Source organism: Micrasema longulum, unplaced genomic scaffold, assembly GCF_059751315.1.
Source record: "Micrasema longulum isolate JH-2025_06_02 unplaced genomic scaffold, ASM5975131v1 h1tg000469l, whole genome shotgun sequence".
In the NCBI taxonomy this organism is placed as follows: domain Eukaryota; kingdom Metazoa; phylum Arthropoda; class Insecta; order Trichoptera; family Brachycentridae; genus Micrasema; species Micrasema longulum.
This window is the reverse complement of record NW_028277667.1, coordinates 15,061-28,074: the sequence shown is the minus strand read 5'-3', so window position 1 is coordinate 28,074 and position 13,014 is coordinate 15,061. Positions and strand designations below refer to the sequence as shown.

The following is a 13,014-nucleotide window of genomic DNA, read 5'->3' as shown; positions in this document are numbered from 1 at the left end:
GTCTCTTTGGCCCCGCGAGCCCTGGGTAATGTGGCCTCTGGCATTAACATCAGTGCCATAGCAGATAGGGAGAGGATGAATGGCGAGTGTCCGGCGCCATAAAACGGGACCCCTCCAGCTAAGGGTAGGTAACCCTGACAGAAAATTCCACCGAAGAAGGTAACGGGAAACCTATTCGGTCAATAATTCCCAGGAGATCACTATGAAGAGAAACCAAACAATGGCCCCGAGTCCCGGGCCGTCCTTAAATGGACCAGGGGTGCGAAGAATCTCCCGGCTCAACATAGAACTGTGGAGGAGCTGTTTCGCACTGCTCAGGATAGGGAAGCTTTCTCCCAAGTGATCGTCAACGTCGGGGGGACCCGACATGACACGTAAAGAAGAAGAAAAATACTATTAGTTTATACCATTTCACAGGCGGCAGTATGGTGCACTGATAGTTAATTTTATTTTCATATTCCTCAAAATCCAATGAAAAGAAATAAATGAGTCGTAATTATGAGGAATTTAAAGGAAAAATCTGATTGGCATCCATCAAAAACTAATGTTGATTGTTAACGTTAAAATAAAAACTCTTTTATGTACCAAAAACAAGTATCCTTTAATTTTTGGTAGCGTATACCTAATTGTTGAATACCGTCCTGGTATAAATAAATGAACTTTGCTTGTCCATCTATCTTCGTGGCAATGTCTCGGAACAATCTGTTGTCCTACAAATGGTCGTGTCCTGGGGCAAAATAATATTGTATTGTCCATGTCTAAACGCCCTTAAAATATTCCTAGCACCACCTTAACTAAGTAAAACACGGGGGGAATAAATAGAAAATGAAAAGTATGTAAGTTTATTAAGTAGTTTGGCTATTTGAGAGATCAACGAAATTGAAAAAATTTAGATGAGATTTGATTATCTCATAGGCTATAAAAATCAAGTTCCTCGTTCCCGCGTATAAATAGACGGAAGCTGTCGTCTCACCGCTAACTTACAGGAAGCGGGAACATCCGCCAATCGGAAACATGAGATTTAATGGAAGATCGCGTCTTCCTAGTGCCTTATTGAATATGTGGAAAAGAAAGTTGATTCGTCATGTGTTTTACCAAATTCAATTCCCCATAATGATAATGTAATTCTAATTAAAACTAAATGAATTTTTTCTTAGTTTTTTTTTTGGCTTTTTTCACCCCTAACTGAGGTGTTCTAGCCAGTGTCAAGTTTGACATTGACTTATTTAAATATTTACACCTGTGTTAGTACTATACATAAAAGTTAGTGTAATACAAGTATTTAATGCCCAAAAGAAAATAAAGTTTTTTTTTCTTTTTAGAAAATAATTATCTATTGTTTTCTTCTTCTTCTTCGTTTTTTCATGGCCTTTTCACATCTCTACTTGGGTGTTCTGGCCAGTGTCGAGTATTTTTGTTTTGTTTTTATTTATTTATTTTTTACATATTTACACATCTGTTAGTAATATAGTATGTACAAGTTAGTATGTTCGTATTCAATATAATATAAACATATAATAATAAAATAAATTTACAGCTTTATACCATTTAAAACTAGAAATTTACATAGGATTTTAAATACACGTTTATTGGGTGGGGACAGGAGAGTTAGAATATGAATAGGGAATGGGATATTAATATCAGATAGGTCGGATAGGAAATATTGTTTTCTGAACACATTATTAAAAACATCTATGAAAAATACAAATCATCTATTAATCCGTATTTGTCTATGATCTAAATAAAAAAATCATGGCCTCCGCCGGTCTGACGTTTATCGCTCTTGTACCAACTATATTCTTTATTTTATTTTCTAGTTCAATTATAAGTAGTGTAAATGGTAAGTACAACTAATGATTTGCGTAAATATGTTTTATATATAAAAATACAGCTTAGACTATCGTTTTAATTCATAATATATTTCATAACTAACATTACTCACGTGCAATTTTTCTATTGGCTGTCAAAATATTATTTGCAATTACGTGGCCTTACACAAATACACATAACATTCGCTATTACATTAAACAGCGTGAATTATTTAAATATAATACCCAAAATATTAGAATATTTATATTTGTCACATTGCTATCAAATATTTTGAAATTATATAAAAAAGAATCATTAGATGTTAATTAATCAGTAGATGCCTAGACTTCTATAATACCTTTTCTAAAATTTTCTTTATATTTGTTGTAATATTTTAATATTAACAGCTCCCCAGAAAGTTGAATCCAGTCCTTGTATAAAAAAAATTGGACAAACTCAAAATATTGTTGATAAATCCACCTGGTCCACGAAGAAGTAAAAATAGTATTGAAAAAATAAATTTTTCAGTCATTGTCTAGTATATAGGTGAAATAATTCAATTAGATGAATCTCACCCGCATAAATAAAGGTTTCAGCTCTAAAACTTTCAGTTAAAACTCCACAAACATCAACAGATGAAAGAATTGAGGGAATATAGATGTTCAAATATGGCAGAATGGTGAATGTTGCACAGTGTGTAAAGTAGCCACTTAAACCAGCCAATGACAGATCATAAGCCCTGTAGATGCCTAGACTTCTATATTACCCTTTCTAAAATGTTCTTCATCTCTGTTGTAATATGTTAAAATTGACATAAATTAATATCTCAATGTACCTAATATTATTTAAAGGTACATGAATAATAATTAATTATGTTTAGTTCTATGCTTTTTCTACACTATTTCGGGTATTATATTTATTTATTTATTCATATTTTTTCTATTATAAACTCTGATTAATAATAAAAACAATGTGACCTCACTATCAGTTATCAGTTTTAAACACTACGTATTTATGTTTATAATTAATTTATGTACATCTACATTATTTATATTACAAAACGCACAATGAAGGAACAAAAACATAACATAAGCTTTACATTTGTGGAGCAGTTGATTCAATATTGGTTTGGGCGAATGAGACAATCCATATAGATGTACATTTTGTTTAATATAACCTAAATAATAAAATATATATTTTATAAGAAAAGGACTATTGTGGAAAAAATGCGATTTGATGTGTTACTCCTCCTAAGGTTCATACATTTAAACAAATAGTGTTGTTAAAAAAAGTTTTTCTTCGTTTTTCAAACTCTATATTTTTGTGACAAATCACTCCTTGAATATATGCTCCTCATTTTATGCTTATTTATATACACAATACTTTTTTTTATTTTCTATATGAGCACATCACTGGGCACAACCCGTGTCCAGGTATTAACATTATTTATATTATGTTTCTAGTTACAAATGTTGGTATCTAAATAATAATGTTTATACGTACACACACATAAATGTATACATACACAAATAGTAAAAATATAAGCACAAAAACATAAATACTGTGCAGATATTGAGCTGAGAGACAAGCACTACTGTGGGCTAATTAGCACCTTTAAACCGCCCAGCTCCTGTAAATTAAACTGTATTCTCATCAAAATATAATAAATATTCTCTTCTTATTGGAAATGAGTAAATTCATCGACGTATTACTACATATAGACGCACTCTGAGCCCCCAAAAATTATGACATTTAACTCATGCCCAAACACTCGGTCGTGCCTCATGCGTATTAGAAAGTGGAACATACCTATTTCATATTTCTTTTTTGTTATCAAACAAATGTTGTACAAGGTGTCCCAAAGGAAAGTTTAAAAAAAATAAAAAAAATTGCACAACAGGCCAGGAGGCCCAATTACAGTGGTAAATTAAAACACAGAACACCCAGGCTTGATAAACATCAAATTTATTTTTTGTGTTCTCACCGGGAATTGAACCTTCCGTGCTTAAGTCAAGTGTCTTAACCACTACACCACGGAGGCCACCGTTGATATAGCGTTGTTTTGATATAGCTATATACATAAAAGAGAGACGTCCATCAAAAAAAGCTTTATTATTGATTGAAGTCACATTTTAGGAAATTATATTTTTCAAATAATGTCTTTTAAATGTAATCCTTTACTTTCATGGCACTCATCTAAATGAATAGCAGAATTCTTATGATGACTCGGCTTATAGTCTCTGTAATGGTTGCCATTTCGTGATAGATATTTTCCTTTAGAGGACCCAGTTTATTGACATAAACTTTTGATTTTATATATCCCAGCAAGGAAAACTCCATAGGGGTCAAATCAGATTTCCTGGAGATCAATTTGCTAGGGAAAATTTCACAAACTCGGAGACGTGTTGGAAGTGTGTGAACCATGTTCTTTGATTATAATCGGTAACGTTTTGCAATTCAGGTACCAAGAAGAGGCACAATAATAACCCTCACTCGCTTATGAACAGAAAGGTCCGAATTGTCACAAATCGACTGACTTACTCCCATTTAGTCACTTGATGATGACCTTGATTGCCCGGAATTAGGTTCATCGATTGTTGAATTAGTTTTTTCAAACTGCTAAACCCATTTCCTGATGAGGGGTACACTTGGCGCATCTTTGATGTTAGGCGAACCGCAATGGCCGCATAGCTTTCTTTGCGCTACTATTGATTTTGTAAAATTCTCGCACACACAATGCGTGGTCTGCTCCCGAGAATCGCTCCGTAGTGACTAAATTCTTAAAGACCCTCAGAGTTGTCGCATTTACTCAGAGAGCCAATGAAATAAAAACTTTCTTTTGGGACACCGTATAAGAAAAACTGGTGTTTGTTCCTTAACATTTTGAAAAAAACACGAGATACTTGTTTTTTTTTTGTTCTTTTTCTTTCCAGCGATGATTTTATCAATTCACACCAACAATTATTCTAAAACCACTACAGAATTTTTCAGAGGCTGTAACGGCGTGAGTTTTGAACAGTCAGAAGAAAGTGAGACAGTACCAGATGTAGACATAATAGGTGTATTATACATATTTATTTTATTATTATTATTATATGTATCTTATTTATAATATATTTTATTTATTTGTGCAATATATTATGCCCAATCATTTAAAATAAACAGTATTATTTTAATAATTTTTACATATTTTTATTATCGCTTGAATGTATCAAAATACATAGTAAATGTATTTATTTTTCACCCTTATCTACACCCACCATGTGGTGCTTAAGGCTTAAGGCATAGAAGGATGTTTGTGTTTTAAATAACATTATTTTATATTTTATTTTATTATTGCACCACAACAGGCCAGGAGGCCCAATTACAGTGGTGAATTACGTCACAGAATACCCAGGCTTGAGAAAAATCACATTAAATTTTTGTGTTCTCACCGGTAATCGAACCCGGAACCTTCCGTCTGTGAGTCAAGCGTCTTGACCACTACACCACGGAGGCTGCCAAATTATGTTTTCTTTGACACAATAAAATTACATTGAATGTAAAAACTTCTTTAAAATGTACAAAAAGATAATAAAAATAATAGTAGCGTTGAAATTTACTAAGAATTGTTTTGTACCTAGACTTCTACAATTTTATCTGTGTTAAATTTATTTATGGTTTATCAAACCTAGGCAAAATGGTGAATGTTACACATTGTGTAAAGTGACCACTTAAACCAGCCAATGACAGGTCAAAAGCCCTGTAAATGCCTAGACTTCCATATTCCCTTATTTAAGGTATTCTCTATCCCTATTGTAATTTGTTAATACAGTACAATAATTTTTAAAAAGATCACATGTATTCAATTGTAGCTGGTGTATATAAAAAAGGATTTTATTAAGTATCTCTTATTGTCCCCGTATTGAAGGTTCTACTAAACATTAAATATGTGTTTCTAGGACATAGTGCGGAGTTTGTTACATGTGGCTCAATAATAAAGCTAATAAATAAGGATTTGCCCATGAGACTACATTCTCATGATATCAAGTACGGCACAGGATCTGGTCAACAGTCGGTCACAGCCATAGAATTACAGGAGGATGTCAATAGCCACTGGCAAATCCTGGGCGAAACATCCAAATATTGTAAAAGAGGGTAATTATATTTAAAATGATCAAATTCAACAGTGGAATATTTCATTGTGATTAATTTCAAACATGTAATTGGGCTTCTTGGGCCCAAGTGGTGCTGATTTTATCTATTTTTATTACAGAGATCCGATAAAGTGTGGAAGCACTATTAGATTACAGCATGTGAGTACTCGTAAGAACCTCCATTCGCATCATTTTACATCTCCTCTCTCCAAAATGCAAGAGATTTCCTGCTACGGAGATGAGAAGGGAGTCGGTGACACGGGAGACCATTGGCAGATAGTCTGCAATAGCGACTTTTGGAAGAGAGACAGCTTTGTGCATCTTAGACACATTGACACTGATGTGTAAGTTGGCTTTTTTATTTTTGCTTTTATCTGTACATAAAAAAACAACCGTTTGAATAGTAATAAAAAATATCCGAGGAAGAATTGAACATAGTTATGCAGAAGCAGCCAGCCATAGAAAAGTGAAACTAAAATAATAGCACTTTTGTGAAAAGACTGAACAATCAAATCTACTCAATTGTTCGAATGTTTTTGACTTTACAAATGATACACAATGAATTCATTAGTTTTTTTTTATATTACAAACAAGAATCTAATTATGTATTTGACCAGTTTTAATGATTTTTAAAGTACCGTAAGATTTTCCTAGTTGAAAATTGAGAAATGGCGTTTTTGTGATCGATACCATATTCAGAAGGTGATAGATACAGTTTTATGTATGGCTGTTTCTGGCAGAACACAGAATTGACCTTACTGCACCCAATAACATCAATATCTATTTTTTTCGAAATTGTAAATTGGCTGCTTTCTGCATAACAAAGTTTGATTGCTATCTATCTCAGAACAGATTATACTTGGTGAGATAGCTAGCAACCATGCTTAGAATTTATAATATGTAATGCATGTTTTTTTGCCTTGTTATTATTTCTTCAGAATAATTATATGCTAAAAGTAATGATAATATATTATTTGACATAATGTATTCTATAAAAAAGGAGTCAGAACTTTTATTTCACTCGAAACAAGTTTTACCAATTCCAATACAATAATGATGAACTTAAATAATTTGTAACATCAAATGCCTCTTGGAAAACAGTGGATTTATATTTTAACATTAATATTAAAATAATAGTGTTTTTAAAAACTTTTTAAAGGTTTTTTTATTTTAAATTATTTTTTGGTGTTGCAAATAATTATTATTTTGACGTATTTTCATATCAAGGTATCTCGCTGCTTCTGGGCGTAACTTTGGCCGGCCGATCGACGGTCAGGGAGAGGTGGTCGGTGTGACCTCCCTCTTCAGTGGCTTCACGGAGTGGAAGGTCAAGGAAGGCCTCTTCATCCATCCGTCGGATCTCGGAGCCAACAGGGCGGCCCACAACATACACACAGAGCTATAATCCTGCTGTGACTCGAAGAGTGCAACTAAATATTGCATAATATTAAACAGAGCTGTGTATTAAATTTATTTAAAGTGTGATTGTGTGTGCAATTGTGACGGATAACATAATAAAATAATAAATTGTGGAAATTAACTTTAATTTTATTTTGATTGGGTTTCTGTATTCTGTCAGTACTAAATAACGAAGGATAATATTATGTACCTATATGTATTTCATCGGCATAGGGATAAAACCTCCTAAATGACTAAATTTAAGAAAACAAGAATGCAGTTACATAAAAATAAAGCCCTCTAAATCCTCCGAGGTTTTGTTTCAAAGTTAGCATGTACAGTACTCCCTCTATAATCTGGCACTTCACCTCTCCGTAAATCCGGAATTTTTATACAGGCAGTTGTCAAGCGGGTAGGGTGAATTGGAGACAAGTAATTGCTTGTCGCGTGGTCAATGATCACAGTGCGCGATGGTCTACTTTGTCCGCCTTGCACTGGTCTGTTCCGTGTTGTGATCACTAATGTAGTGTATAATACAGTAACTACATACATATACAATAACACATAGCTTCTGTTGTTTAAATATGTAATTATTGGTGATTTCTCAGATGTGCAATCATTTCACCTGATATAGAGCAACGACCGATGAAGCGAGTCATAATTTTATATAGTATACAATACATCATATTCTGGAAGACTAACAGTATTGTACATTAAACGTTGTTCTCCGGATCTGATCTTTCCAATATCTGCTGGAGTACTGAGGTGGTCTCTCTCTGTATGTTTTCTAGTGAAATCTAATAATTCCATTTACCATATATTGTTTTTCAAAATCTCATCTGTTGAAACTATTTAAAGGAACTAAAATGATTTCATGAGCACGTATCATGTTGAAAAGACTTTCGTTGAGTCAAACGTTCAAATTGATATTCTCAATATAGTCAATAATGCATTCTGGGGTTTTATTAGTATGCCGACAATTTGAAGTGCGAGAAATCGAAATAAAACCATGAATATTTTTAAACCCAAGTATGTTCAAATTTTTGTTTGTATTTACTGGATTTTATCCTTAAATGTCTCAAGATAGACCGAGAAATTATCGAGGCAGTATGAAATATCACATATTTTAATGGAGGTCTGTTTTGATAAATCTTCTCAATCAAAAAATCTTGACAAGAAATGAACAGATGGCGGAAAGATTTCTCGTTTAATCTTTGTAAGAAATATCATTGAAATATGTATGGCACTTTTAAACATTGAAAATACAAAAATTTTGTAAAATGCGTATGAATAATATATTCTCCATAATTATAAAGCATAAAGCCAATATGTAATAATTTTTTAAATACATTCCTGTCTTTTTTCATCAAAAAAGTTAAATAATTGTATATGTTTTCATCAAAATGGGTCACTTTATGTTAGATCTTACTCCATTTTGACTTGTTTAGCTTTTTTTGGTGTTATTAGCCCTTAGTCAAGTGTCCTCTCACCATAGATATGTCCTTTTTCTCTTCTCGGTGTGAATATATGTTTTTTGACTTATGTCAATGCGTTACTGTGTTATGACATCACATATACAAATTATAATGTGCAATAAAATATTCGATCCCCATTAATGTGTTTATTTTTCATTAAAACCAAATAGAGTCGGAATTAGAAGTGATTTGGGGTTGAGATATCACAGAGTATGTAAAATATACACACTGATTCATAGCGAAAATGATTTTTTCATAATATTGAATTAAATGATTTGCTTATAATGGCATACTACTTGAACCATTAAAGATGGGATAGAAATGGGTCTACATATTTTACTTAGACCATCTCTAATGTGTAAAGGCAAATAGCCGTAACTTAAGTTGCGGCTGTTTAGCGTCACAGGGCTCAAAGTATTCTTACAACCGGCTTCTATCATATACAAGCATAGATTTTGCTCTTTCTCTTTCCTTTGCTGAGATATTTATTATCCCAATAGCCGCAAAATTATATCAATTTGAGATATGTTTTGGCAAAAAGCATCATTTTAAGTTGCTGCTTTTTACCACGGCACAGCCAAAACTTGCGGCCGTTTGCTGCGACACGAGATAATACGATACGCGCGGCATCCAGGCAAAGGCAAGCCTGCTTATTGTATGTTGTGGCACGAAGGCGAAGCGGGAGGAAAAGCTTATAACATAGCTACAGCTTTTGTTCTTTTTTTAAAAAACTTTGGCATCTTGAGGACATCAGAATATTCTGTGATAACTGCAGCGCAAAAAAAATATTTAAAAAATAAGAACCGAGTCCTTTTTTCGTGTCTAGTGAGATGTATAATTAATAAAGATATTTCTCTGAAGACATTGAAGATCGAATATCTGGAGCCGGGGCACACTTTCATGCATGCTGATCAAGTGGATCGTGCAATCAAAAAAGCTCAACAAAATCGGCAACGTGAATGATATCCAAGATTTTTCGTCAAACATGAAAAAAGCTAGAAACAACACAGAAGTTCGTTACTTCAAATGCAAAGATGTCCTAATTTTTCAAAATGAGACAAAAGCGGTGTTTCCCAAAGGATATAATAAAAGTAACCTTAACATTATAAAATTTCAGAGGGGTTCTACATCAATTTATGCAAAGAAAGAATATGACGAAGCAGACTACAAAGAACTGAACGTGTTTTCAGTAAAATTAATAAAATTTCTCAAAGATTCAATCAAGAAAGGTTTTACAGATGACACAATGGTAAGTGTAAATAAGCAGTTAGAGCCTAGGCTCTAACTGCCCCCCCCCCTAGGAATACCCAAGAGAAAAAAGATGATCTCATGAAAATGATATCAACTGTTTTACCAAATCGCAAAGATTTCTTTTTGAATCTGAAAGTTAATAATGATGCTCTTGATCTAGGTAGCCATATTGATTCTGATGTGTAATATTTTTTAAATACGTATGATACTGTAAATAATTCTTTGAATTTCTTATATTTCGTCTTTTATAACAATTTAAAAATATCTTTCATTGCCTATGCATTTACCAAACCAAATTATTTGGGCGATGCTTTAGCAAATATGTAGCTGAAAAATACATTTTCTTTAATAATATGAAGCTTACTATACTTTTATGGCAAAAACACATCTTAATCTGTATTTGTACTTTTAAAACTTAGTTTGTATAAGAACTTATTTCAAATTCGAAAATATAGCAAAAAACTAAATAAAACTATAAACCTGTTTTTCTCAAAACTACTATTTTTAACTTGCAGCTATTTGCCTTTGCACATTAGATCTCGTACTATATATTTGTGCCACTGAAAACATGACACAAATGCGCATATTTAATTTATTTATACCAAAGTTTAATAGGAACGAAGTTGTTTATTTATGCTTCGAGTAGTCATATAAGTGTACTCTAAATACCATTGATGCAGGCATACACAAGAAAACTTTCCTCAAATAAATTTTAAAATGAACAAAAATGTAGTTATAGTCTTATTACAATATTTTGAATTTGTCAACACACTCCAGGATTCTGGTTCTATTTCACACTCAGAAATGTCGAAGCATTCTTAGCTACATTTTTGAAATTTTTCAGTAAAACTATAAATGTTTATGATGCCGTAATGTATTCATAAAGATCTCGCACGTTAATAAAAAGAAAAATACGTGTTTTCATAATACATTTTATTAACATACTTATTAATTTTGGTTCAAGCTACATACAAAGTATACAGATATCTCATGGTCACTTCAAAGGTATAAATAGGTTGAGTACACTAACGAAGGTGTAGAAAGCAAGGTACAAAAATGTGTATTTGACAAACAAAATCACAAATTAATTTCTACACATGGAAGTAATAAAATACTTCGATATTAAATTTACATTTAATATAATAGATGTTGTTCAAAAATACTATTATGTATGTACTTTTGCCTGTTAGAGTTAATCTATTATGTTGAACAATATTCTTTCAGATGTTTTTTTTTCTTGTACGAGCTTTCTAATGAAAAATTTTCTAATCTAAATCAACTTTAACTCAAAATCTATTTTGAAGTCTGGTCCCGCTGTAGTTTGAAGATTTCGTATCAGAGGTTTGAGGTTCCATTTCATAATTTTAATGCCACCGAGATTCACACTATCTATGTTTATGTTTAAAATATTTCCATCAAACAGTTATATGCATAAAATGTTACGGTGCACGAGTAATTGTTTTTGAATTTCCAGTGAAATTCATTACTTTCGATAGTTTATACAGTTTTAAAATACTTTCAATTAGTACGTAATTTGACTGTGCAAAGGTAGGATCGTTTATTACATGTAAAATTGTAGGATTTTACAACGGCGCTAAAGGCGGTCCACATTTGAGTTGAGAGAGGTCTACCTTTAAAGCTAGGTCCACCGTAAGCGGAAATTAATGAGCCTTCTTTTTTAAAAAATAGAGAATAAGTGGTATTTCATCTTCCTTTCGATCAATCATATGATTCACTTGGTAACCATTTTCGACAGTGCTTACTTTTGCAAAGGCATGGTATTTTACGTTCCATTTTTGAATCTTCAATGACTACATTTTCTGATTTCGAACCATAGTCAAACGTGAGCTCCGCGTCAACTTCTATGTTATCTATGGCAAAGAAACACAATTTTGGTATTGGATTATCAACTCGGATTGGTAAAATAATACAGTTTGGTTCACAACTGTGATTGAGATATCGACCTATGTTTCCAAACTGACTCGGATCTATAAATGTCTGAATTTTATTATCTCCAGAATATTCATTGACACATATTATATAGTTCATGAAGTTGTTATTTTTATTAAATTGGTTTCTTTCCATTGCTTCTTTTTTAGTGAGAATTTCACCAGCATATTCACAAATATAGCCACCTTTTGGTATGGATTGTTCTGTAAAAAGCCCTAGACCTTTAGAACCTGCACTATTGCTTACAGAACAATTAAACACTTTCAAATACTTTCGTGGACCAAATTGTATAAGTCTATTATTGCAGGCAATGCCACAAGAACATAGCTGATTGCACTCGAGTATTGGTTTATCCGTCAGTAATGTCTCCTTAGTCGCCACCAATTCACAAGAATGTTTTTCGTAATTTATATTTTTATTAATTAAACACTTGCATGTTTCTACTTCGGTACAAGAATCCACACACGTGCACTGCACGATTTGTTGACAGTTATAATCTGAATGAATTTTCAAACTTTCCAAATCGTTATCTTTTAGCTTGCTGGGGATATTTTCAAGAATGTAAAAAACGTTTAAGTCGAGGTGGCTGTAGCTATCTGTATTATCATACATAGTAATAAAGAGAGATTATTAATATTTTCATCGGCTTTAAATGCAAAAAACTATCGACAAACAAACAATAATATCCCACAATAACAAAATAGATGACGAGTGACAGTTGCTGTTACCATAGAAACAGTATAATTCTAGATCAGAATTCCACCCAAGTCTCAAGGGACCCCTTCGTTTACAGTTAACACGAAAAGGTTATTTAAGGAGCGGCAAATTCTATTTTGCATTACATTTTTATTAAAAGCAGTAAGTGCGAAAAAATGTTTTTTTTTGCTGTGGAAAGAAAATTAATTTCATCGAAAAACTAAGCGATCATATTATTTTAACTATGTTTAAATATTTAGGTGTCTAAGAAAAGCATAAGCTCTGTAATGCTTAGATTT

At 32.4% G+C, this 13,014-nt stretch overlaps 2 protein-coding genes across 2 annotated transcripts; one reads left to right on the top strand and one right to left on the bottom strand.

Annotated features, from left to right (window-relative positions):
* The first annotated feature begins 1,739 nt into the window (after positions 1 to 1,739).
* Positions 1,740 to 8,955, top strand: LOC148281317 (stromal cell-derived factor 2). Its single transcript, XM_088226770.1, has 4 exons — positions 1,740 to 1,840; positions 5,751 to 5,946; positions 6,065 to 6,289; positions 7,173 to 8,955. The coding sequence occupies exons 1-4, from the start codon at positions 1,753 to 1,755 to the stop codon at positions 7,348 to 7,350; spliced, it is 687 nt and encodes a 228-aa protein (XP_088082896.1). The 5' UTR covers positions 1,740 to 1,752; the 3' UTR covers positions 7,351 to 8,955.
* A 2,029-nt stretch (positions 8,956 to 10,984) lies between these two features.
* Positions 10,985 to 12,737, bottom strand: LOC148281316 (histone-lysine N-methyltransferase SETMAR). Its single transcript, XM_088226769.1, has one exon. It carries the CDS (start codon positions 12,629 to 12,631, stop codon positions 11,789 to 11,791), a length of 843 nt encoding a protein of 280 aa, XP_088082895.1. The 5' UTR covers positions 12,632 to 12,737; the 3' UTR covers positions 10,985 to 11,788.
* Between the last annotated feature and the right edge of the window lie 277 nt (positions 12,738 to 13,014).